Source organism: Salvia splendens, chromosome 2 (genome assembly GCF_004379255.2).
Source record: "Salvia splendens isolate huo1 chromosome 2, SspV2, whole genome shotgun sequence".
Lineage (NCBI taxonomy): Eukaryota > Viridiplantae > Streptophyta > Magnoliopsida > Lamiales > Lamiaceae > Salvia > Salvia splendens.
Window position 1 is genome coordinate 14,626,298 of NC_056033.1, and position 24,541 is coordinate 14,650,838.

Here is a 24,541-nt window from a genome sequence, read left to right on the forward strand (position 1 = left end):
TAAGAATTTGAGCCAGAAGTTAATTTAGATGACTAGTTAGATTTTTATGAATTTAGTAATTTAGTTTAGTAATGTAGTTTTTTTTAGCTAAGTATGATGTAGTTTTTTTTAATTAAGTAATGTAGTTGTTTTTTAAAATTTGTGATGTTTAATATAATATACAGTATTTTAGTAATTAAAATTAAAAATACAAAATAATAACATTATAAATTTAATGTTATTTGAGTTTAATTAATAGGGCGGACACTAGGGCGAAACCATTGCAGAAAGAAGGGGTGGACTACGAAATGCTAATGGGACAAGCCCACTAGAACGCCCTCTAAGGCATCCATTACGGATGCTCTAAATACGTTTAAGGGCATCCATTGTGGATGCTCTACATATGACAATGTAATAAATATAGCAGTAATGGTTAAAATTGCTTGGGTGTTGGGTCCATAGTCCCCAAGCCTCTACATGGCCTCGCATTTGGATTGATTTAAGTGGGTTGTGAGTTAGCTCGACCCACCACAGGATTTTAAGACATGCAAAATAATTTAAATTATATAAACATAATATATACTCCACTACGTATGAATTTTTTATATATACGATCAGGTTCTGCACTGCCATATTGTTGTGCTTAGATATTTGAGTTTTGGATTGCCATATTTCCAAAATGTCAATACAATCAACAAAAAAAACGTATGATATTAAAGTCAATTTACAACAAATTAGTTGTAACTAACTTTTGAAAAATCTCACATAACTTTAAAACGCATATAATTTTCTTGATTTAAATTATTTTTTTGTCCAACATTATATCAAATTAAAGATAATTTCAATAGGATTCTAACGAGATCTCACTTGCATATGTTCCGATGTCAAAATTTGAAAAAAAAAATCGCAAAAATTTCAAAAATTTTCAATTTTTTTGTAGAGCAACAAATGTCAACATAGTATATAAAATATGTCAATATAATACATGTAAAATGTCATTCTTAAAGCAATGTGTTGATATAAGCAATGTATTGACATTTTCAAAGTATTGTGTTGATATTTTCAAAACACTATATTGATATTTTCATTCAAAACCCTAATTTGGTAGTTTTTTTAATCTTTTTTGATTTAATTAATAAAAACGAAAATTACACGTGACAAATTTTAGACCACTAGATTTCTAAAATCCTATGATCTTAAATTAGTTGTAGTTAGCAACTAGATAATGAGTTAGCAATTGATCACTGGTACTGTCCAAGTCAATTAATGTTTTAAGTTTAATAAGTCCAAAAAATTTAAGTTAATTTTTTCTATAGCTCGAAAAAATGTCCATCATTAATACGTAAATAATATGAGTGAGCTAATCCGAACTCGAGGGAATTGACATGATTGAGATTCCTAGTTTTAAAACAAAATAATTTGTGCCACCCCTTATCCCCCTCACTTGATGGTATGCGAACAATTCAAGTTTATCTATTACGTATTCTCGAATATGAACGTCAGGTTTTCTTCTCTTATCCAAAAAAAATATCAGGGAGTATAAATATTTGATGAACAATTGAACATAAATAAGTACTATAACTAACTGATGATTTATTAGTTACACAAGGTTACAAAGTGAGCAGCCCTACATATTTATTCACTGATGTTTAATACTATAGAATATAGAAGCAAGACTTGCTTTCAATAAAATTATGTAAGACCATCACCAAATTCAGTGCCTAAATAATTTATTTATATCACCTTTCCATATATAGGGCTCAGGATATTAAAGGTAAACGAGCTGAGCAAGATAATCAAGCAATATATATATCTCCCAGCAATATATATATCTCCCAAAGATTCTGTGGATCTATATATCAGAGTAAGAATTTCCCAAGCATGCATGCTTCAAGAAACAATGTAATGTTAGGAATTCTTGTATTCATCTAATGAGCGCAGCGGAAATTGCAGACAAGAATAACAGATCTAGATTCATAATCATATTGCAAGTTGAGCACGTAACACACAACGAAACTAAATCTTACTTGTTGTGTTGTTCTCTTCTTCGATTGAATCCTGCAAGTTGAATCCACTACTATCGAGGTCCACGTGCAATCCAATCCGATGCAGGAACTATCCCGGTACAATTGCTCCGTAGAAGAAAGCTAGGAATTCTCTCTACAGAGCTTTACGTATTTTCTCTCTAATGTTACGCTATTTCTCATCTCCCACAATGGAGAATAAATAACCATATATATAGACAAAGAGTCATTAGAGTTTCATGATTGTTGGGCTTATGGACTAATTATAATTGTAGCCCAACTATAATTATTTAATCCATATTAATCTAATCTAGCCCATATCCTTTCAATCTCCCACTTGGACTAGCATTAGATATAATACGCAGTTCCAACTTTGTACCCTTGAGCGGATCAAAATACACTTATAGTGTGACCCTTTAGGCCCCCATTATCGACGACGATCTAATCGAAGTCTGCACAAAACTCCTAGACTGCGTTGGCAGCGTAGCTCGATATATGACGGACGTTTACGTGAATTCGGTAAACAAGCCTTTACACAAAGTTTATAGTAATATCCTTTCATTCACGAACCACCCGATTGAGCCTAAGATTTGTCATGTGTCATCCAAATAGCTCAATCACTTTATCTCATCTTTATTAAATGACCCATTCGATCATATTCAATTACTTTAATCGAATATATCTTTGCATTGGCCAATGACTTAATGGTCAAGTAATATAGAGAATTTGAGTGTTCTCTCGAAATTCTAATCGAGGAATGAATCTCATTCTTGGCTCAACTACCATTTCCCTTTATCTTATGATGTACCCAACACAAGCCCGTGTCTCAATCCTCCTTTGGGAGGCAAAGCGTTGGACAAGATCAAAGCACACCACTCAACAAACAAAATGTGTAATGACCTCAGATCCTAGGATATTACATACTTCATGTACTAATAAACTGTAGACACTCAACAAAACAGTTTAATAGTAGGGTATACCAATACTCTCCAAAGTATACCATGTGTCCATCACGAGTATCTAATATCTCATAGTTGTGAGAACAACTACATTCTCGAAGAATGTGATGCAAACCCAATGCTAACCTATAACATATCATCAATATCCCATTCTTGATGATCATTGGTTAGGGCTATTTTAGAATTATACTATATCATTAATGTCTCACACCATTAACGACAGTCATAATTCAAGGGAACAAATATTTAGAATAAAATCAAACATTTAAAACAATTATTCCAATAAGTGCACAAAACCCATAGAAAATGAAATTTTCATATAATGTGATCAAGTAATATTGTCTCAACACAAAATGTTTCTAAGACATATAAAACTGTAACTCCCACTGATTCAAAGCCATCTACCAAGATGCTTAACACCTAAGCTCTCAAAGTGCTTGTTGTGTTTTGCTATACATAACGGTTTGGTGAAAGGATCAGCCAAATTATCATCAGTGGGTACTCTTTCTAATTTTATGTCGTCTCTTTCAATTATTTCTCTGATCAGATGATATCTTCTGGGAACATGCTTGTTCCTGTTCGTAGCTCTGGGTTCTTTTGCTTGCGCAACAGCACCAGTGTTGTCACAATACAAAGGTATTGCACTATTGGCACTCGGAATGACACCCAGTTCTTTAACGAACTCTAACAAAGCAACAGCTTCTTTGGCGGCTTCAGATGCAGCAATATACTCTGCTTCGATGGTGGAATCGGCAGTTGTACCTTGTTTGGAACTATTCCAACTCACTGCTCCACCATTGAGGACAAAAACATATCCAGACTGAGACATATAGTCGTCATGGTCTGTTTGGAAACTAGCATCAGTGTACCCAGTAACTGATAACTCTGGTTGTCCACCATAGACTAAGAAATATTCTTTAGTCCTTCTAAGGTACTTAAGAATAGTCTTAACAGTTTTCCAATGTTCCTCACCGGGATTTTGCTGAAATCTGCCTGTCATGCTAAGCGCATAGGCCACATCTGGCCTAGTAGAAATCATGGCATACATAATAGATCCTATAGCCGAAGCATACGGGATCCTTTTCATGTTGTCTCTTTCTTTGTCAATAGAAGGACAATCCTTCTTTGACAATACAATGCCATGTCCCATAGGAAGAAAACCTTTCATAGAATTCTCCATTGAGAAGCGCCTTAGCAACTTGTCTATGTAAGTGGATTGCGATAATCCTAACATCCTATTTGGTCTATCTCGATAGATCTTAATTCCAAGGATGTAGGAAGCATCACCCAGATCCTTCATCATAAAGGAACTAGACAACCATTCTTTCACGGATTGCATCATGGAACGATCGCTTCCCATAATCAAGATGTCATCAACATATATGATAAGGTATACGACGTTTCCATTTTCGCGTTTACTATAAACACATGGATCCTCTTTGCTTCTGACGAAACCAAACGATTTGATTGTTCTGTCAAAACAAATATTCCAACTCCTCGAAGCTTGCTTAAGTCCATAGATGGACTTCTTTAGCTTGCACACTGCATTCGGCCTTTCTTTCGATACAAAACCTTCAGGCTGCGTCATATAGACATCACCTTCTAATTCTCCATTGAGAAATGCGGTTTTGACATCCATTTGCCAAATGTCGAAATTGTAGTATGCAGCAATTGCAAGTAATATCCTAATGGACTTGATCTTAGCAACTGGCGAAAAGGTTTCATCATAGTCAATGCCTTCGCGCTGACTATAACCCTTTGCCACTAACCTAGCCTTGTAGGTTTGTACTTTGCCATCTGCATCTCTCTTCTTTTTGAAGATCCATTTGCAACCTATGGGGTAAACCCCATCTGGCAAGTCAACTAGTTCCCAGACAAAGTTGAAGTACATCGAGTCCATTTCAGATATCAAGGCTTCAAGCCACTTCTCTCGATCGGTGTCTGACACCGCCTCGGTATAGGTCTTAGGCTCATCGTCATCTAAATCAACTTCATCATCTTGGTTCTCAACCATTAGATTCAGTCTCTCAGGTGCACGACGAATCCTTCTAGGCCTATTGTGTTGGTTTTGCTCTGGTTCAGGCTGTTCATTCTGTATGTGAGAAGGTTCAGGAATATCACTATGATCTTCTTGAGGTAGATGTGATGCAACTATTGTATCATCTTGTCTTTGATGCATCTCATTGTCTTGAGGTGGTCCTTCGAGAGTCTCTCTAAGGTCCTCTCTAAGAGTAATTTCCCCTCCCAATAGATCATCAAAAACTCCCACTGAGTTATTGTCCAATCCAGTGGATAATATCTCATCCTCATTGTTAACTTGTGGTTCTTGAATTTCTTCAAGATCTACTGTATTTTGACCTTGTTCCTTGCAGATATAACTGTCTTCAAGGAACGTCACATTTCTTGATGTTATCACCTTGTGATTTTCAGGACAGTAGAAATCGTATCCTTTAGTTTCTTTAGGATATCCCACAAAATAACATTTCTCACTTTTAGTTTCCAATTTATCAGTCATCATTTTCTTAACAAATGCTGGACAACCCCAGGTCCGGATATGGTTAAGACTTGCTTTCTTGCCACACCATAACTCATATGGTGTTTTCTCGACTGATTTAGAAGGAACTCTATTTAGAATGTAAATAGCCGTTAGTAAAGCATGACCCCAGAGAAATAAAGGGAGACTAGCTAAACTCATCATGGATCGAACCATATCTAATAATGTTCGGTTTCTCCTTTCAGATACTCCATTCATTTGTGGTGTACCAGAAGGTGTCCAGTCTGACTGAATTCCATGCAATTTCAAGTAATCAAGAAATTCTCGGCTCAAGTATTCCCCTCCTCGATCTGATCGAAGAGTTTTGATACTTTTCCCAAGTTGTTTCTCAACTTCACACTTAAACTCTTTAAATTTATCAAAGGCCTCAGATTTGTGTTTCATAAGATACACATATCCATACCTTGTCAAATCATCAGTGAAAGTAATGAAGTACGAATAACCACCTTTTGCTTGAGTTGGAAACGGTCCGCACACATCTGTGTGGATCAACTCTAGCACATCATTAGCATGCACCCCTTTCCCAGAAAGTGGCTTATTAGTCATCTTTCCTTTGAGACAGAATTCACAAGCACCATATGATTCAAAATCAAATGAATTTAGATAGTCTAACTTTCTCAATCTCGCTATTCTTTTCTCATTGATATGACCAAGTCTACAATGCCAAAGATAAGTAGCATTATCCGTATTACATAGCTTAAGTCTTTTATTTTGCACATTGAGAATATTCCGTTTGTATTCAAGCATATATAATTCATTCTCTAAAGAGGCATTTCCATAAAACAATCCATTATTAGAAAACGAGCATCTGCTGTTTGCAAAATGGAATGAAAAACCTTCGATGTCCAACATCGGAATGGAAATAATATTCTTTGAAATAACTGGAACAAAATAACAATTATGTAAATCTAGTCTATGTCCTGAGGGAAGATCTAATCTATAAGTTCCCACGCGTTCGGCAGCAACTTTTGCTCCATTTCCAACACGTAGGTCTACTTCCCCAGGCCTCACTTTCCTGCTGTCAATTAAACCTTGCACATTATTACAAATGTGTGAACCACAAGCGGTATCCAATACCCAGAATTGTGAGTTATTCATAGACATATTTATCTCAATGACAAACATAGCTGAGCTCCCACTCATTGCACCTTGTGCCTTGAGTCTTGGGCAGTCTCTCTGCCACTCCGTGAAATTTGACCTAGTCAATTTGTTTGTTTCCATCATACACTCATAAGATAAGTTTGACATATTATCTGAACAGAAAATAAAACGAAAGCAAATCAGAAAAGCATGCAAAGATCACATTCGCATCACTAATCAAACAAGGGCTTATTGTATTGATTAGCTCCCACTAATTTTGACATATATTATGTCCCCCAAACATAAAATACGAATTTATATCAAATATAAATTTTAGTGGTCCAAGATCCAAGTCTATATTATTACAGCCCCTGCTTTGGCTGATCACTACAATAATATCACAAGGTAGGCCTCCAAGCCAATTGCAACAACTATTTTGCAATTCTTGGTTTATTAATCCAATTAATATGCATCCATAAACTATTTAGGTCGCTTTGGCGTCACTAAACAATTTAAGCAAGTCAACCCCATCACACGATGCCAACCATGCATCTATGAATGAGCCTAGCCTTGTAGATTTAGAGTAAACACTTTGGCGTAAAACTCGTGGTCGAAAAGGCTAGGAACATCAAACAATTATAATGGACGATGCGTTTGTTTCAAAACAAGACTTTTATTTTATGGGGAAAAGTGTGATACTAGTTTTGTGAATATAATATCCAATATTAAATTTCAAACAATTACTGGGCGCCGCCTACCCAGACATAGTATAACACGGACTACAAATACTGGGCGCCGCCTACCCAGACATAGTATAACACGGACTACACATACTGGGCGCCGCCTACCCAGACATAATATAACACGGTCTCTAACTACTATAGTTGAATAAATAAGCATAAATCAAATAGCATACTTATCACATAGGATATCAAATAATGCTCAATGAATAAAATCAAAATTTTATTCTATAATTAAATGTGGACTTAACGATTATATCAATTCTGAATCAATATAATTGTAAATTTAATATTAATTCCAAATTAATATTGTGATGTGGAGTATATGTTATCATTTCTAGATGATAACTATGTCCCAATTTGTTAATCCAATTAACGAAATTTAATCCAATCTATATTAATTCTAAATTAATGAATTTGTAAATCAAGAAATAACTCCAAATCATCATTAAGCACATATTATTTATTATTCCAAAATAATAATACTATTAACAAATTCTAGCTCATTAATCCATTAATCCAATTAATAATTTATCATCTAATCTATACCAATTCCAAACTAATATAAATAGATATTTAATATTAATTCTAAAACAATATTAAAACACATTTACTATTATTTATTTACTATCATTATTTTAAATAATAATTTATTGGCTTGATTAATATTATTGATTCTAAATTATCACAATCACATATTTAATATTAATTCCAAATTAATATTAATAATATATTTAATATTATTAGTATTCAGTAATCGAATTAATGAATTTAAATAATAATCTATATTATAATAATTGTACTTGATTAATTCAAAATCAATATTAGATACACAAAATCATTATCTTTTAGTTGAAATCCAATTTCAATTTTCCAAAATCTTCAAAACTCAATTACTGTTTATAACTCGATATTTTATTGAATTCCAAAATCAAGTTCAAGTATCACGTCAGAAGACATGGTTTTGGTTTGCAAAACATTCTAAGTACAGTTGTTGTGTTGGAATCCAAGTTCCAATTATCACACTAATTTTCGAAAGAATTTTGAAATCCAATTTCAGAATTTTGATTTCCAAAATCATCCACAAATTAATTTGGAAAAAAAATTAATTATGAATCAAGCCCCGGGCTCTGATACCACTGTTAGGAATTCTTGTATTCATCTAATGAGCGCAACGGAAATTGCAGACAAGAATAACAGATCTAGATTCATAATCATATTGCAAGTTGAGCACGTAACACACAACGGAACTAAATCTTACTTGTTGTGTTGTTCTCTTCTTCGATTGAATCCTGCAAGTTGAATCCACTACTATCGAGGTCCACGTGCAATCCAATCCGATGCAGGAACTATCCCGGTACAATTGCTCCGTAGAAGAAAGCTAGGAATTCTCTCTACAGAGCTTTACGTATTTTCTCTCTAATGTTACGCTATTTCTCATCTCCCACAATGGAGAATAAATAACCATATATATAGACAAAGAGTCATTAGGGTTTCATGATTGTTGGGCTTATGGACTAATTATAATTGTAGCCCAACTATAATTATTTAATCCATATTAATCTAATCTAGCCCATATCCTTTCATGTAAGTCCTCTGAATTTCTCTTGTTTTGTGTTCTTCTTTTAGTTTCATCAACACTGTTTGGATGATGATAAATTCATAATTATATGTATTTCTTAATATAAGCTCCCTAAAGAATAAATTCATTAATCCAACATATTTTCCATACTTTGTTAGAATAGTATCGAGAAACACAATCAAGAATCAATGAACAAGAATGATGAACACACTTTGGGAAAAATTTGGAAAGCTTTCTTGAGAAAAATCTAAAATGGATGTTATCTGTTACAAACTGAAAACATCTCTCTCTCGTTCTTATGTATGAGAACCGAATAAGAGAGCTTAACAACTAACTAACTAGAAAGCCGAAAACAAACACAAAAAACTGTTACGAATCCAACGGCTAGTTGAATCTACGGTTGACATTCAATCTTGCAGATGGCGCGCTTGATCGGACGGCTCCTGAAGCTCGGGAGCTGTGACCTTCTTTTCGGCAGCTACGAGCTCGGGACTCTTCTCGGTAGTTACGAGCTCGGGACTCTTCTCGGTAGTTACGAGCTCGGGACTCTTCTTCGGTAGTTACGAGCTCGGGACTCTTCTTCGGTAGCTCGGGACTTTTCTTCGGCAGTTACGAGCTCGGGACTCTTTTCGGCAGCTCGTAACTTTACTATTTTCCTCACACTCAGCAACTAATAATCATTATTCACAATCTCCACCTTGAATATTATTTGCTGAGTGATCAACTTCTTTTACACATTCCAACCAACTTCAAACACAACTCAAACTTCTCCCTCGGTAAGGTTTTGGTGAGCATGTCGGCTGGATTTTCCAAGGTGTCTACCTTAAACACCTTCACCCTTCCCTTCTCTATCTCTTCACGAATGAAATGCAGACGCACATCTATGTGCTTGCTCCTCTCATGAAACACATTGTTCTTAGCTAAGCTGATGGCACTTTGGTTGTCACAACCAATGGCTACTGCCTTCTGACTAACACCAAAATCTGCAGCTATCCCCTTCAACCAAAATGACTCTTTCACAGCTGCTACCAAGGCCATATATTCGGCCTCTGTGGTGGACAATGCAACCACACTTTGCAAGCTGGATTTCCAGCTCACTGCACTTCCATATAGGGTGAAAATGTAACCTGACTGGGACTTTCTACTGTCAATATTCCCAGCATAATCACTATCACAATAACCCACCAACGCATCCCCTTTTACCTCCTCATTTCCCTTGAACAGGATCCCAAGGTTTCCTGCTCCATTCAAGTACTTTAATATCCACTTCAAGGCTGACCAATGCTCCTTGCCATGGTCACTCATGAACCTGCTGGTTACACTGATGGCTTGAGCCACATCTGGCCTCGAGCTGATCATTGCATACATGATACTCCCCACAATATTGGCATAAGGGACTTTCTGCATCTCAGCTCTCTCTTCCTCAGTTTGTGGCTTCTGTTCAACAGACAATCTGAAGTGTTGGGCCAGAGGAGTTGCTGTAGGTTTTGTGTCTTGCATCTTGAACTTTCTGACCAATCTCGAAATGTAATCAGACTGGTTCAACCAAATCTCCTTCTTGGATCTATTTCTAACAATGTTCATGCCCAAGATCCTTCTAGCATTCCCAAGATCTTTCATATCAAATGCTGACTTCAGATCCTCTTTGATCTCTTGAATCACCTTCTTGCTTGAACCAGCAACTAGCATATCATCCACGTACAAGAGCAAATAAGCCACCACCAGACCCCCTTTCTTCTTGATATAAACGCATTCATCATATTTCGATCTAGTGAAGCCATTTGCCAAGATATGATTATCAAACTTGATATGCCATTGCCTACTAGCTTGCTTGAGGCCATATATACTCTTTTTCAATAGACAAACTTTGTTTTCCTCCCCAGCTTTGGCAAAGCCCTCTGGCTGTTGCATAAAGATTGTTTCCACCAAATCTCCATGCAAAAAAGCCGTTTCCACATCGAGCTGCTCCAGCTCCCAGTCCAGCCTTGCAACCACTGCCAAGAGAGTTCTTATGGATGTGTGCTTCACCACAGGAGAGAAGACCTCACTATAATCAACTCCATACTCTTGTGTGAAGCCCCTTGCTACAAGTCTAGCCTTGTATCTGATTTTCACATTATCAGCCGACTCCAATTTCTTTTTGAATATCCACTTGCAGCTCACAATCCTTCTTCCTTCAACTTTGTCTACCAATATCCATGTCCCATTTTTCAGCAAGGAGTCTATCTCCTCAACCATGGCTTTCATCCACTCACTTCTTTCTTTGCATTCCATGGCAGCTTTATATGTGGCTGGTTCCCCAAACTCCACCTCCTCAGCTACACATAATGCAAAGTAAAGCATCTCTGAGTCAGCATATCTGGCTGGCATTTTGACATTCTTTCTCCTGACTCTATCTCGAGCTAACTGATATTGGCTGAGATCCTCAGTCTCTGCATCTGACCCTTCTTGTGGCTGATCAATATTTCCATCATTTGCTCCACCTGGAACCACCTCTTCAGACTCCACTTCAGGCTCCACCTCAGGCTGTATTCCAGATCTCATAGCTTCATCAGATACTGCAGCAGCCTTTGCAGAACCTTGTGACTTATTGAAGGGCATCACAAACTCATTGAAGACTACATCTCGGCTCACAATGATCTTGTGATTTCCAGGTTCAATGCTCCAAAGCCTGTATCCCTTTACACCAGGTTGGTATCCCAGAAGCACACATTTCACTGCCCTTGCATCCAGCTTACTTTGCTTGAGGTGTGCATAGGCTTGGCAGCCAAATATCTTGAGATCTGAGTAGTTTCCATATGTCCCATACCATTTAAAGTCTGGAGTGTCACTCTCAATGGCTGAAGAGGGGCATTTATTCAATAATTTCACAGCAGTTGCAGCAGCTTCAGCCCAAAATTTCTTCTCCATTCCTGAACTGAGCAACATACACCTTACTCTCTCTAATATGGTGCGGTTTGCCCTTTCTGCCACCCCATTTTGTTGGGGGTTTAGTGGAACGGTTTTGTGGCGTCTGATCCCTCTATCCTGGCAGAATCTATCAAATTCTTTTGACAAAAATTCGAGTCCATTGTCTGTCCTCAGACAGCCCAGAGATCTGCCTTTCTCTCTTTCAACCATAATGCACCAATCTCTAAACTTAGTAAAGGCCTCAGATTTTTCCTTCAAGATATATAGCCATATTTTTCTGGAATAATCATCTATTATGGTCATATAATACCTCCCTCCTCCAACTGAATTCACAGGGGAGGGTCCCCACAAATCACTATGTGCATAATCAAGAGGTGCTTGTGATAGATGTTTCCCTTTTGGATAAGGGAGCTTCTTTGACTTGCCAAGAATACACTCTTCACATGGCTCACCATTCTTGCTTTCCAGCCCATGAATAACTCCCTTTTTAATCAACTCCTTAATGCTCCCAGCTGCTGGATGCCCGAGTCTCATGTGCCAAGTTTTCACAGATTCTGGCACAATGTTGTTCAGTTGACTGCCCCTGATCCTTACTGCAGCTCCACACAAGTAATAGAGGCTTCCCTTCCTCTCTCCATGCATAATCACAGTGGCCCCCTTCTTGATTTTCATCACTCCATCCGAGGACTCAAAAGTGCACCCCTTCTTCTCAAGCATCCCTAGTGATATAAGGTTTCTCTTCACTGTGGGGATCAGCCTAACATCGCTCAAGATTTTCTCAGAGCCATTATCCAGCCTGAGTTTTACATTCCCTATAGCTTCAACATGACATACTTGATTGTTCCCAAGTATAACTGTCCCAGTTGACTCTCTCAAATCAGAGAAAAATTCCACACATGGACATATGTGGAAGCTGCACCCGGAGTCAAGAATCCATGAACTCCCATCCTCATATGCCATAATATTCAATACCTCAGGGGACTCCTCAGCTTCTTCCACAAAATCAGTGGTGTTCTTCCCCTTTCCAGATTCAGCAGCTTGTTTCTTTTTCCAAGCGAAGCAATCCTTCTTTAGGTGACCCGGCTTCTTGCACCAAAAACAAGCTCGAGTCTCCTTTTGATCAATTGAGGGTGCCTTGCTGTTCTCACCAATTTTCTTGAACATCTTCTTGACTTTGAACTTTCTGACATTGAGGCTCTCTGGAACAACTTCAGCCTCCTTGCATCCCTTCTTGTGCAGTTCTTTGGCCCTCAGAGCATTTTGAACTTCTTGGAAAGTAACCGTGCCTTCCCTTCCAAAGAGTATGGCATCTCTCAATTGATCATAGGACTTTGGCAAGGCATTTAACAATAGTATGGCCTTGTCTTCATCACCAATGGAAACATCAATGTTTTCCAAATCATCCACTGCCTTATCAAAGTCTTCCAGCTGCTCTAGTATTCCCTTTTCCTGCGAAAACCGGTATGAATATAGCCTCTGCTTCATGAAGAGGCGATTTGCGAGGGACTTTGTCATGTATAGATCCTCAAGTTTCTCAAGAACCCCAGCGGCGGTTGTCTCTTTTGCAACTTCCCGCAACACCTTGTCGCCCAAGCACAGCACCACCGTGCTGTGTGCCTTTGCAAAAATCTCTGCGCGCTTGGCCTTGGCCTTTTCATCGAGCACTTGGCCTTCACCTTCCTTGCTCGCCGGCGCCAGAGCCTCAGACAAACCCTGCTGGATCAACATCGCCTTCATCTTCATTCTCCAAAGGCTGAAGTCGTTTTTCCCGGTAAATCTTTCTGCTTCGAATCTTGAAGCCATCATCAACACCGATTCAATCTGATTTTGATCGATACTCTTGCCGGATAGTTCCCACAGACGGCGCCACTTGTTAGAATAGTATCGAGAAACACAATCAAGAATCAATGAACAAGAATGATGAACACACTTTGGGAAAAATTTGGAAAGCTTTCTTGAGAAAAATCTAAAATGGATGTTATCTGTTACAAACTGAAAACATCTCTCTCTCGTTCTTATGTATGAGAACCGAATAAGAGAGCTTAACAACTAACTAACTAGAAAGCCGAAAACAAACACAAAAAACTGTTACGAATCCAACGGCTAGTTGAATCTACGGTTGACATTCAATCTTGCAGATGGCGCGCTTGATCGGACGGCTCCTGAAGCTCGGGAGCTGTGACCTTCTTTTCGGCAGCTACGAGCTCGGGACTCTTCTCGGTAGTTACGAGCTCGGGACTCTTCTCGGTAGTTACGAGCTCGGGACTCTTCTTCGGTAGTTACGAGCTCGGGACTCTTCTTCGGTAGCTCGGGACTTTTCTTCGGCAGTTACGAGCTCGGGACTCTTTTCGGCAGCTCGTAACTTTACTATTTTCCTCACACTCAGCAACTAATAATCATTATTCACATACTTTAATCTTATAAGCAACAATCGTGTTACAAAAAGAACCCTACTAATCCATCCCTTCATTTTTTTCAAATTCATCGTAACGATCAACTCTATGAAAATCTTACTTATTGTTTTCCTGAAGCTCACAGCATTGGCCCCGATTAATCCCAATTTGGCACTACTTCTTTTCTTAAAAAGTACAATAATTGGAAATAACAACATTCTGGATCAAACTTGACATAGGAGCTTATAAAATGTCCAAAATAAGCTTAGTTGATAATAATAAACTAAGTTGAAATTGAATTTGATTATTTTATTCACAGAAAGCCGGACAAGGAGAGAAACCTGAAACAAGCAAACATTCAAAAGGAAAAAGTTCAATGCAAGGAAGAAGGGTGAGTAAATTGAGCTTAATTTCATATGTTATTATTAATCTACCATAATTTATTTATATGTATTCGATTTACATATGCATGTGTGCGAGAATATTCTTTGTTGTCCACATTCGCACATTTGTATATTCTTATTATGACAACAGCACATACGTCATGGAACTTAACTAATCCATAAAAAAAATTTATGAAATAATACAATATGATAATTGTTTATAAGAAAAAAAACAAGTTACCCCGGATAAAATCTTGGATATCGCATTTAGATTTATTTGGTTGGGGTTTTTATTGTTTAATGATACTAATTTAGTATTCGAATGTTGGAGAAATTTCTAGGTGGAAAGTTAACACTTATCGTATTTATTGATGCATGTCCCGTATAGGGACGTGATCAGTTGCTAACTCTGCTAACTCATTAACGCAATGTATTAAAAATGTCAGCATGATGATATTAAAATGTCAACACATATTTTTATTGAACTTCAATATACTGTGTTGATATTATGTGTTGCCATTTTTAATACACTGCATTGATTAGTTAGCAAAGTTAGCAACTTAAATAGTTAGTAATATAACGTAGCCATGTCTAGTATATGTATACATATTAGTACTTTTTATATATACAAATATGTTGTAGTCTGTTTTTAACATCTATATTTCTAGTTTTACAATCTCCATTTTTTCACAATTGTATATAGATCCTACAAGAATTGATGATTTAGATGATTAGTCTGTAATAGTAAATGTGAATTTAAGTAATTAACGTGTGCGACGATCGTTAGGGCTTCTCCAAAAAACTTACAATTCTATTGCGAAAAATTTAGAATCCATTTATGTATTACTACTTCTTAAAGTAATTAATTTGATTAACAAAATATTAAAAGCTCCCATGTCATCTTTTTCGAATTGTAATTAAGAATTCGACATAAATCTATGAGTTTAAATTAAGCTAAGAACGAGAGGTTTATGTATCTTACATTAATATTACTACTTCTTTTATTATCTTCTTCATTAGGTGATCTGTCGACGGTTGCTGAGGGAAAAAATTAATAGAAAATTGAAAACTCTCCAGGAATTAATTCCCAATTGCAGTAAGGTCCGTTGATTAATATCTTTATTTATTCAAATTTTATTTGTAAAAGGTGCGAATTTAAATATCATTCATATATGATTAGTTAACTAATTCCTCTTCCATTTCAAGAGAGGCAAGCACCTATCTTGGATGATGCCGTCAAGTACATAAACAACCTTCAAATCCAACTATCCACTTCTTGTTTCAATTTTAATGTCTTTATTTATTTAAGGGGAAAATGAATTCGTTTTTAAAATCATTGAAATTTACTTGATCCCTTGTATTTGCAACATTAAATTTTATCATATGACTAACTCTCTCAATCATAGATGTCAATGACGGCAGTTTGGCCCACATATGGATCTAGGGATGCATCTCTCTAGGCTTATTGTGATCAAAGTCCATATCTTAGTCCTATTCTTATTATGATAAATTTGCCCAAACTGCCCGCCTTAAATTTATTTAACTAGATTGTCGGGCCGCTTACGAATAAGCTAACAGGCTCTACTAGTTTAAGGTTCTTAAGTTAACTACACATTTTAATGATGCTAAACTAACTTCCTAGTTTCCCTTCATTTTTCATGAATATATAAATAATCACAATAAGTTAAATATATTCATATTGCACCTTGGGTTGATGTAAAATGTCTAGTTGACTTAAGATGCTCAAACTTGTGGGCCCAATGAGCTTAATCATGATCGGTCTACCAGTCTAATTAAGTAAAGTTGAGGAGACCAATCCGACAAATTATGATGATAATAATAATAATAATAATAAAGCTCAATAAACTGAATATTGTTTGTGATTTAAAATAGTCCATAAAGTTTAGCTTATTTGAATGAGGTTTCAAAATTTCTTATTTGAATATGTGGAGCTATGAGATGAAAGCCCATATATTTAGGATTGAGACTGTAAAATTTGATCAAATTCTAACTTAATTAGCATGAATCCGTTCAACCTGCAACCATGGGCGAACCCAAACTCAAAGGAGGAGGGGCTTCAGCCCAAATATTTTATTTTACTTTTTTCTTTTAAAAATTTAGTCAAGTTTAGTGTAATCTATAATGAAAAAGCTCCTATAAATTATCTAAATTACTAAAAAATATATATCAAAATGAAATTTAGAAATTTTAACCTTTATCAATAATTATTTTTGCTTCCGCCCTTGCCCGCAACCTACATAAAACTCACAAAATATGATTGACTAGCCGATTAACCTCTTAAAAACAGCATAGAAAACGAATTTTTTTGTGTTCAAAAATTAGGTATATATATTTATTTTGAGGAAACGCCAATATTCCAATTTTCCAGTTGGAACTTGCCAGAACAGCCATTTGTTACAGATATCACCGCCTTGGTGATTTGTTGGGCTTGAAATTCACAATATTATTCTATCCGTTCCGATAATCATAACCTTTTTTAAACTTAATTTATTATCAAAATATACGAGTAATATATGCTCCACTATCAAATAAGTATAATATGAAAATGAGAATTCTTATGCTAGGATTTGTACAATAGATCAAGATACGAACGCAATATTTTTTATTGTCGTTTAGACAGGGGCATATACACATCTTGGGGAATGGGGGTAGTGTTGCCCACCGGTTCCGGTTCCGAACCGGAACCGTGTCAATTTTTTCGAACCGGAACCGTCGCATTTGGAATCGCGGTCCGGTTCCGGTTCAAGTTTTTCGAACCGGAACCGTCACCGAACCGCCGGTTCCGGACAGTTCGGAACCGCCGGTTAACCGGCGGTTTCACGGTTCCAGTGAGAAAACCGAGGCAATAGGGGGGCAGCTTTTTCAGCCGGTTTTGTCGGCCAAAACAGGCGGTTTTTGGACCGGAAACCGGCGGTTAACCGTGAAACCGGTGGTTTTCGGTTCCGGTGCGGAACACGAGGCAGATGATTTGTTGACCGAACCGGCGGTTTCGGCGGTGAAACCGGCGGTTCCGACGGTTTTCCGCCAAAACCGCCGGTTTTTCGAAATTCAAAATTTTTTTAATTTTGATTTTGAATTCAAATTCATCCATTATCCCCCCATTTCATGTTTTTTTTATTTACGTTCCGACGACACTTGTAAATTATATTACATTGTTGTATGTTGTATACGTGTATATGTATTGTAAATTGTAATGTATCGTTGTCCGTTACAACTCAAATTCAATAAAATTGATATCATTTTCACCTTATTCGTCTTATTTCAATTTAAATTATCCGTTGTCTTGTTTCAATTTATTGTATAAGTCCAAATTTCAAATTACATAGAAAAAAACCGAACCGTGAAACCGCCAGTTTTCGAACCGGAACCGTGTAAACCGTCCGAAAATCGGCGGTTCCGAACCGGAACCGGAACCGTCGGTTTTCGAACCGAAACCGGAACCGTGAAATAGCCTCACGGTCCGGTTCCAGTTCCGAATTCCTATAAACCGGAACCGGCGGTTCCGAACCGGAACCGCCGGTTTTGGAACCGTGGGCAACACTAAATGGGGGTGGGGCATAGACCCAATTATTTAGGAAAAATCGAACCTAATTTTTTGAAATTTCGCTATTTATTAATAAATTTATAAATTTTATAATAAACTAGTAAATAAATAAATATATTTAGTATTGGTTTTTATCCTTAAATAATAAGATGCAGCGAAGCCAGAATTTCAATCTTGAGTGCCCAAATTGCTATTAAAATTTGTTGTATGTTTCAAAATCAACAAGCAGAGACAACTTGAACATGAGTAACTAAGGTGTTGTGTGTGAGAGATGGATAATGGGATGAATAACTAGAGGGTGAGTAATAGAAATTAGAGATACAATGACAACATTAATATCAAAATACTTAAAGATTCAATTTTACATAATGAAGAGCATAGTAATGAAATTGATTTTATTAATTTTATATGTTTATGCCTTTTGTTTTGTTTTTATAATAAAATGTGTAGTAGGGAAATTGTTTTTTCTTATATTATAATTCCATATATGTTTATATGGAATTAAAGAATTACTTCTATTTTAAATTTTTTTAAATAAAAAAAATATTATTGAAATTGATTTAATATAATACCACTAAGTATTATAAAGTATAACATATGTATGGGATTAAAGAATAATTTTTATTCTTAAATTATGAAGATTATTGTTTTTAATTATAAAACAAGGTTATTAATACAAAAAAGTAACTATAAGATTATAAAACACAAAAGAGGAACACATAACGATTATAACGATTTCAAGCATAATATGCACAGAAGGGATTCAATCTCAGTCCATTAATCGCTAGCCAAATATCCAAACTAACTGCGCTAATTTCATATACTCCACATGTTAAATATTTCTTCATACATATACTCCCTCCGCCCACCAAAAATAGAGCACATTTGTCATTTTTAGTTGTCCACAAAAAATAGAGCACATTTAAAAAGGGAAAGTTTTCAACAACTTTTCTCTTATTTTTTTTCCTCTTTCTTACTAATAATATGGACCTCATATTCCACTAACACTACTTCTATCTTACTTTTCTCTCTCTCTTATTAATAATATGGACCCCACATTCCACTAACACTAGTTCTCTCTTACTTTTTTCCATTCTCTCTTACTTTACGAATTGCACATTAAAACATGTGTCATTCACAATATGTCCTATTTTTCGTGGACAGAGGGAGTATCCATTCCATGTTAATAGAGTCATTTTTCTATTTTGGAAAGTTCGGTTAATTGAGTCATTTTTATTTTTGGCAAAAAGTAGTTCTCACTTTTACTTTACCATCTCTTCATCTCTCTTACTTTTTCCATCATCCATTTAACACACTATCTTAAACTCCGTGTCGAAAAGAAATGTATATATTAACAACGAACGGAGGGAGTATATAGGGAACGTTTGAATGGCTGAAGGGGTTAGGTTTGAAACTCACCTATCCTGTCAGGAATTATATACTCCTATGTCCTATTGGAATTAAATATTTATGATGGTAATATATTGATGACAGGCAGTACCATGCTTAGTTTGAATATTTACATTAATTTCCAGAAAAGTACTCCGGCATTTTATAATACTGCAATTTTTTCTCTCTTGGCTCCATACAAACTGCGCTGACTTCAATTTGTGTATGGTGATAGTTTACTGCGAATCCTTCACAATTTTCAATTTCACGTTAATTACTATTGGTAACACACATCAAATTAACGTTATGAGGAGAGTTACTGGTGTAAGCAGTTTTTTTTTTTTTTTTTGAGTTTGAATCAAATGGATTGGTAATATGTTTTCAAACTTAATTACGTGTGAAATTGTATATATTTTAGAGGTTAAGTAATGAATAGTGCCATGTGCACTAATATTGTTTGAGCTAATTAGTCAACTCCCTCCGATCCCTCTCTCTTTCTCATATATAGATGTAATTATATGTTAGGAATTGGCATTTCTAAAACTCAAAGCCTTCGATGAATTCATCAAGTTTTTTTTTCTCTCTCTCTCTCTCTATCTGCACACACACACACACACACCTTGTTGTGAATACTTTGACTTCTTCTTGGAAGGCAAATGCTAGCTAGCTAGTGAAGATAAAAGGTATGAACTATGCACACATGTCTCTCTCTTGGAAATGATATGTTTCAATGTTTATCGGGTATAGGAGATATGTAATATATATTGTTACTAGCTAGATGTGAGGCTATATTGTCTGTAATTTGGTTATGTTTATGATTGTTGTTTTTAGATCTTACTATATAGGGCATAGAAGCAACTCAATCTCATATTTGCAGCAAAATATAGAAGATAGCTAGAGAAAAAAGATTATTAATCAAGGCAAATCAATCAATGATAGATGTGATACAAATTTTTTTTAGGTTATGCTTTTGACTCGGCTCAAATTCATTTAGATCTACATGTCTAACCCATTGGGCTTATTAAGCGAATAAGAATTAATTAGTGGGCTAATATATTGGGCTTTTGATTAATTATAGCCTGACATTTCTATAATGAATGATCACTCAATTAGTCTCAAATCGTAGTTTAATTGCAAATGATCACATTCGTTATCCATACATACATGAGTCAGTGTATTTATACACATGGGCTCAATATCTAACTTAGAGCATGATCATTATCCTAGCTATTTCTAAACACATTTCCAATTCAATTATCCTAGTAAACATGTATTGACTCGTTCCACAATTACAAAATACAACTTTTAATACCGACTAATTAAAATTGACATAACTATGAAGTCAACTACTACATTCTCAGTACTCTTAAAAACCCTAAATCATCTCTTGTTGCTCTCATTCGACTATCTCTCTACAATGGATTTGATCTTCGTTCTCCTAACTCAACTCATCAACACCACCCCCTTCGAACTAGAATTCGAAGACGCGGATGGCAACCGCAGCTTGCTGCCTAGTCTGCGTCCGGGCAAGACCGGATTCGCTAAGCAAATCCGGATCCTCCGCCATCTAAATAGATCCGGCCGGGCCTGGAAATTCAGGGTCCTGGTTGATGGGAAGTTCACGGGAATAGAGATGGATCCTCAGGTCGTCATGGATTGCGTTCGTGTCGTGTTTTGTGTCGAAGGAGGCGTGCTCTGCGTTAAGAGAGTACATGAGAAGCGAGTCGATGCCTTCTTCCGACTAAGGTTTTATTACTACTTTCCAATTTATAATATATTTTCAAACAAAATGGATACATTTATTTGATTATTTCAAATTGTGATCAAATATAGCTTTTTCGGGTGCATGCGAAACTTTTTTTGGGATCGTAGAGGAGAATTTGAATCCATGTGTCTATCACACACACAAATGCCTACAAATTTAAAGAGGTATGATTTGTTTTTTTATTTTCAAAATGAGTTGTGGTATGTATTTTACTTTGGGGTATGGATATATATATATCTTTAATTTCTTTTATATGGAGCAATTATCAGCACATATTATTTCGTATATTGGTGTTCATTTATGTGTAAATCTTGAGATTGATTAATTGCCAATTTGGCATATATAGAACTATATTTATGATATACATCTAGTAAGGATATTTTCACTGCAGAATCTAAACTCATAAGTAGCATATATTATGTGATCTAGCTAGCTAGCACTTAATCGGTATTAATAAACTATGTGTGCATATAATGGGCTTATAAAATTACAAACAAAAGGACAATGGTAATTATTAGGATGAATTTTACATTTTTGCTGCTACTGAATGCTGCTATGTATTTCCATATTAATTTCTGGTTGAAAGTCGAAACAAATTGGTATTGGTGCAGGAATGAAGAATGCCAATGTCAGCATTTGCCTCCGTATGTTGGTTTGAAGAATAGGTAATTAATTCACTTCACACTATCTCTAAACCTTATTGTGCTTTCTTGTCTCTTTAAGAGAGAAATTTTATGCTTAGCTATATAGTACTAATATTAGTTATATATATATATATATAAAAGGTCATTCGCAGCTTTTCAGTTCAATGTTCTTTTTAATCGCAGCCCTTGAATCCTTTGAGTGGATGGTTGTGATGATCTGCATTATTTGATGAAAAATTTGCATTATTAGTCGGTGTGCATTATTCAACTGAAAATCTGCATTATTACACTATAATGATGCATTATTAGTCGGTGTGCATTATTCAACTGAAAATCTGCATTATTAAATGACACGTGACATCAATCTAACCGTCGGATGACAAAATCGTGATATATATATATATATATATATATATATATATATATATATATGTTTGTGTTAAAATGACAACACCATTTAAGATGGCACTGTACCATTAAGGACAACCGTTAGATTTAGGAGCATATTCAACCTTAGTCTGCCACGTGGCAGACTTGCTTGCTTATGTATCGTAGATTGCTTGATTATCTTTGATTCCATATCACTGATTGCTTGAAACCATGACGTATTGCTTGCTTATGTATCACAGAATGCTTGTCTATGTATCGCAGATTCCTTGCCTTGATTGTCATTTCAACTATGGTGTCACTATAGTGCTCTGATTTCGTATCTCATATTGCTTGGAACCATATGCCGAATTGCTTGCCTATATATCACATATGTATTGCAGATTGCATGTTACTTGTTGTCACGTTGTCACTTTAAGAGTGGTGTCACCCTAACGCACCCCTACATATACATATGTGCATCGGGTAGTGATAAAATGCAAACTCTATATATTGTACAAACTCCAAACTTTTCAACACAATGTCAACACAATGTAAAATTTTAAGATTTTGATGTCAACACAATGTAAATATAATGACAACACAATGTCAACGCGATGTTGACACTATGTTGATATTTTGTGTTGATGTTGTTTTGTCATCTGTTGACATTTTTTAACGGTCCAAATCACAGTTTGAAGTTTGTATGATATATAGAGTTTGCATTTCATTACATCCCTATCCTTGTGTGCATATTGAACATTTTATCGTAAATTAATAGATACATATGGCCATGATCTCAACACTTTTTTAGATCATTACTAAGAACCAGTATCTATAATTGATTAATGAATTAGATGGTGTGTATTCTATTCCACGGATATAAGCATTTATTAACCGATATCAGTATAGAGGTAAAATGAGCATAATGGTTTTCTATCTCTCACATAATATCAGTATATATATACTAGTATATCAGTATTTTACGGTGGTGTTCGGTTTCCTAGATAAAATAATACCAAGATATAATCTAGGATCGAGTTGTGAGATTATTTTAGTCATAGAGTGTTAGCTATGAGTAATTATCCCATGATTATCTATCTAGGATTGAGTTGGGAGATCAAATCTTATGAACCAAACACACTACTAATTTAATCCGGGATACAATCTTGCAAACCAAACACCCCCTACATGTATAATATTAGTATAGGGTTCTACTAGCATAATAACTAATCAATGGTACTCTAAAAAGGGAAAAATGATCATCGTCTTTGTCAATAATGATATCGTATCAAATTGAAAATGATAATGTATCGACATGATAATATGAAAGTGTATAAATGATGTTGGTCTTCATCAACAATGATATTAATTAGCTTAATATCTGATGGAGGATCTAGATTAATGATCTAGATATTAATCTCGATTCGTATCATTTCGTGTAGATAATATATCATTTTTATTTCATATAAAAACAAAACTCAATATCATGTTCAATTCGATATAATATCATTATTGGTGAAGTATATCATTTGATCACGTTCCTCTTGTGTGTGAGAGAGTATGATAAATTGCATGTGTATTAAACATGATCGTTGTAATTATTGACTAAATTGAAGTATTGGAACTTTATTTATTGGTGCTCTCTCCCAACTTTTGTGAGATATAAGATTTTTATTTTAGAGGCGAAGAAGATGGAAGTAAATGCTCAACAAGAAGGGCAGAGGAAGATGGAAATGAATGCTCAACAAGTGAGGAAGAAGCAGAGGCAAATGTCCGATCATCGGCCTCCGATTCTCCGGCCGGGGCGAATAATATAAATGTAGGGGACAACCTAAAAGAGAGGACTAAGAATCTCAATCCGCATTTGGACCCGCCAATAAAATCTAGAGGGCGGATAGGCAATACCCCTCGGCCTCGGCCTCGGCCTCCAAATGATAACGTGGCGCCGGCTCAGAGAGGCAGGCCAATCGATTATGAGCCATCATCCAACCATGTGGTTGAGAAGGATAGTTTTGTCCACGGTATGCTGCTAGTATTTGCTTTTATAGTTTTTATATGGTTGAGGTTCTTTTGATGTACTATCAAAAATTAAGATACTCCATATATGTATTGTTGCAACTTTTGCAAGGGGTGTGCGTGGAACAAATATATTTTGGGATACTGCTATAATGTGTAATGTATTGAGTTTATTTATGTAAGTTTTTC

General features: G+C 35.8%; 1 protein-coding gene across 3 annotated transcripts; it reads left to right on the plus strand.

Moving 5' to 3' along the window:
- The first annotated feature begins 20,113 nt into the window (after positions 1–20,113).
- On the plus strand, positions 20,114–24,541 carry LOC121771313. Of its 3 annotated transcripts, XM_042168108.1 has the most exons (5): positions 20,114–20,241; positions 21,034–21,304; positions 21,392–21,487; positions 21,935–21,988; positions 24,017–24,541. In XM_042168108.1, exons 2-5 carry the CDS (start codon positions 21,192–21,194, stop codon positions 24,408–24,410), a joined length of 657 nt encoding a protein of 218 aa, XP_042024042.1. In that variant the 5' UTR covers positions 20,114–20,241; positions 21,034–21,191; the 3' UTR covers positions 24,411–24,541. The 3 variants fall into 3 exon arrangements, with proteins under 3 accessions (XP_042024042.1, XP_042024032.1, XP_042024035.1); XM_042168098.1 differs by lacking the exon at positions 20,114–20,241 and having other exon boundaries at positions 20,619–21,304; XM_042168101.1 differs by lacking the exon at positions 20,114–20,241 and having other exon boundaries at positions 20,619–21,304; positions 21,431–21,487.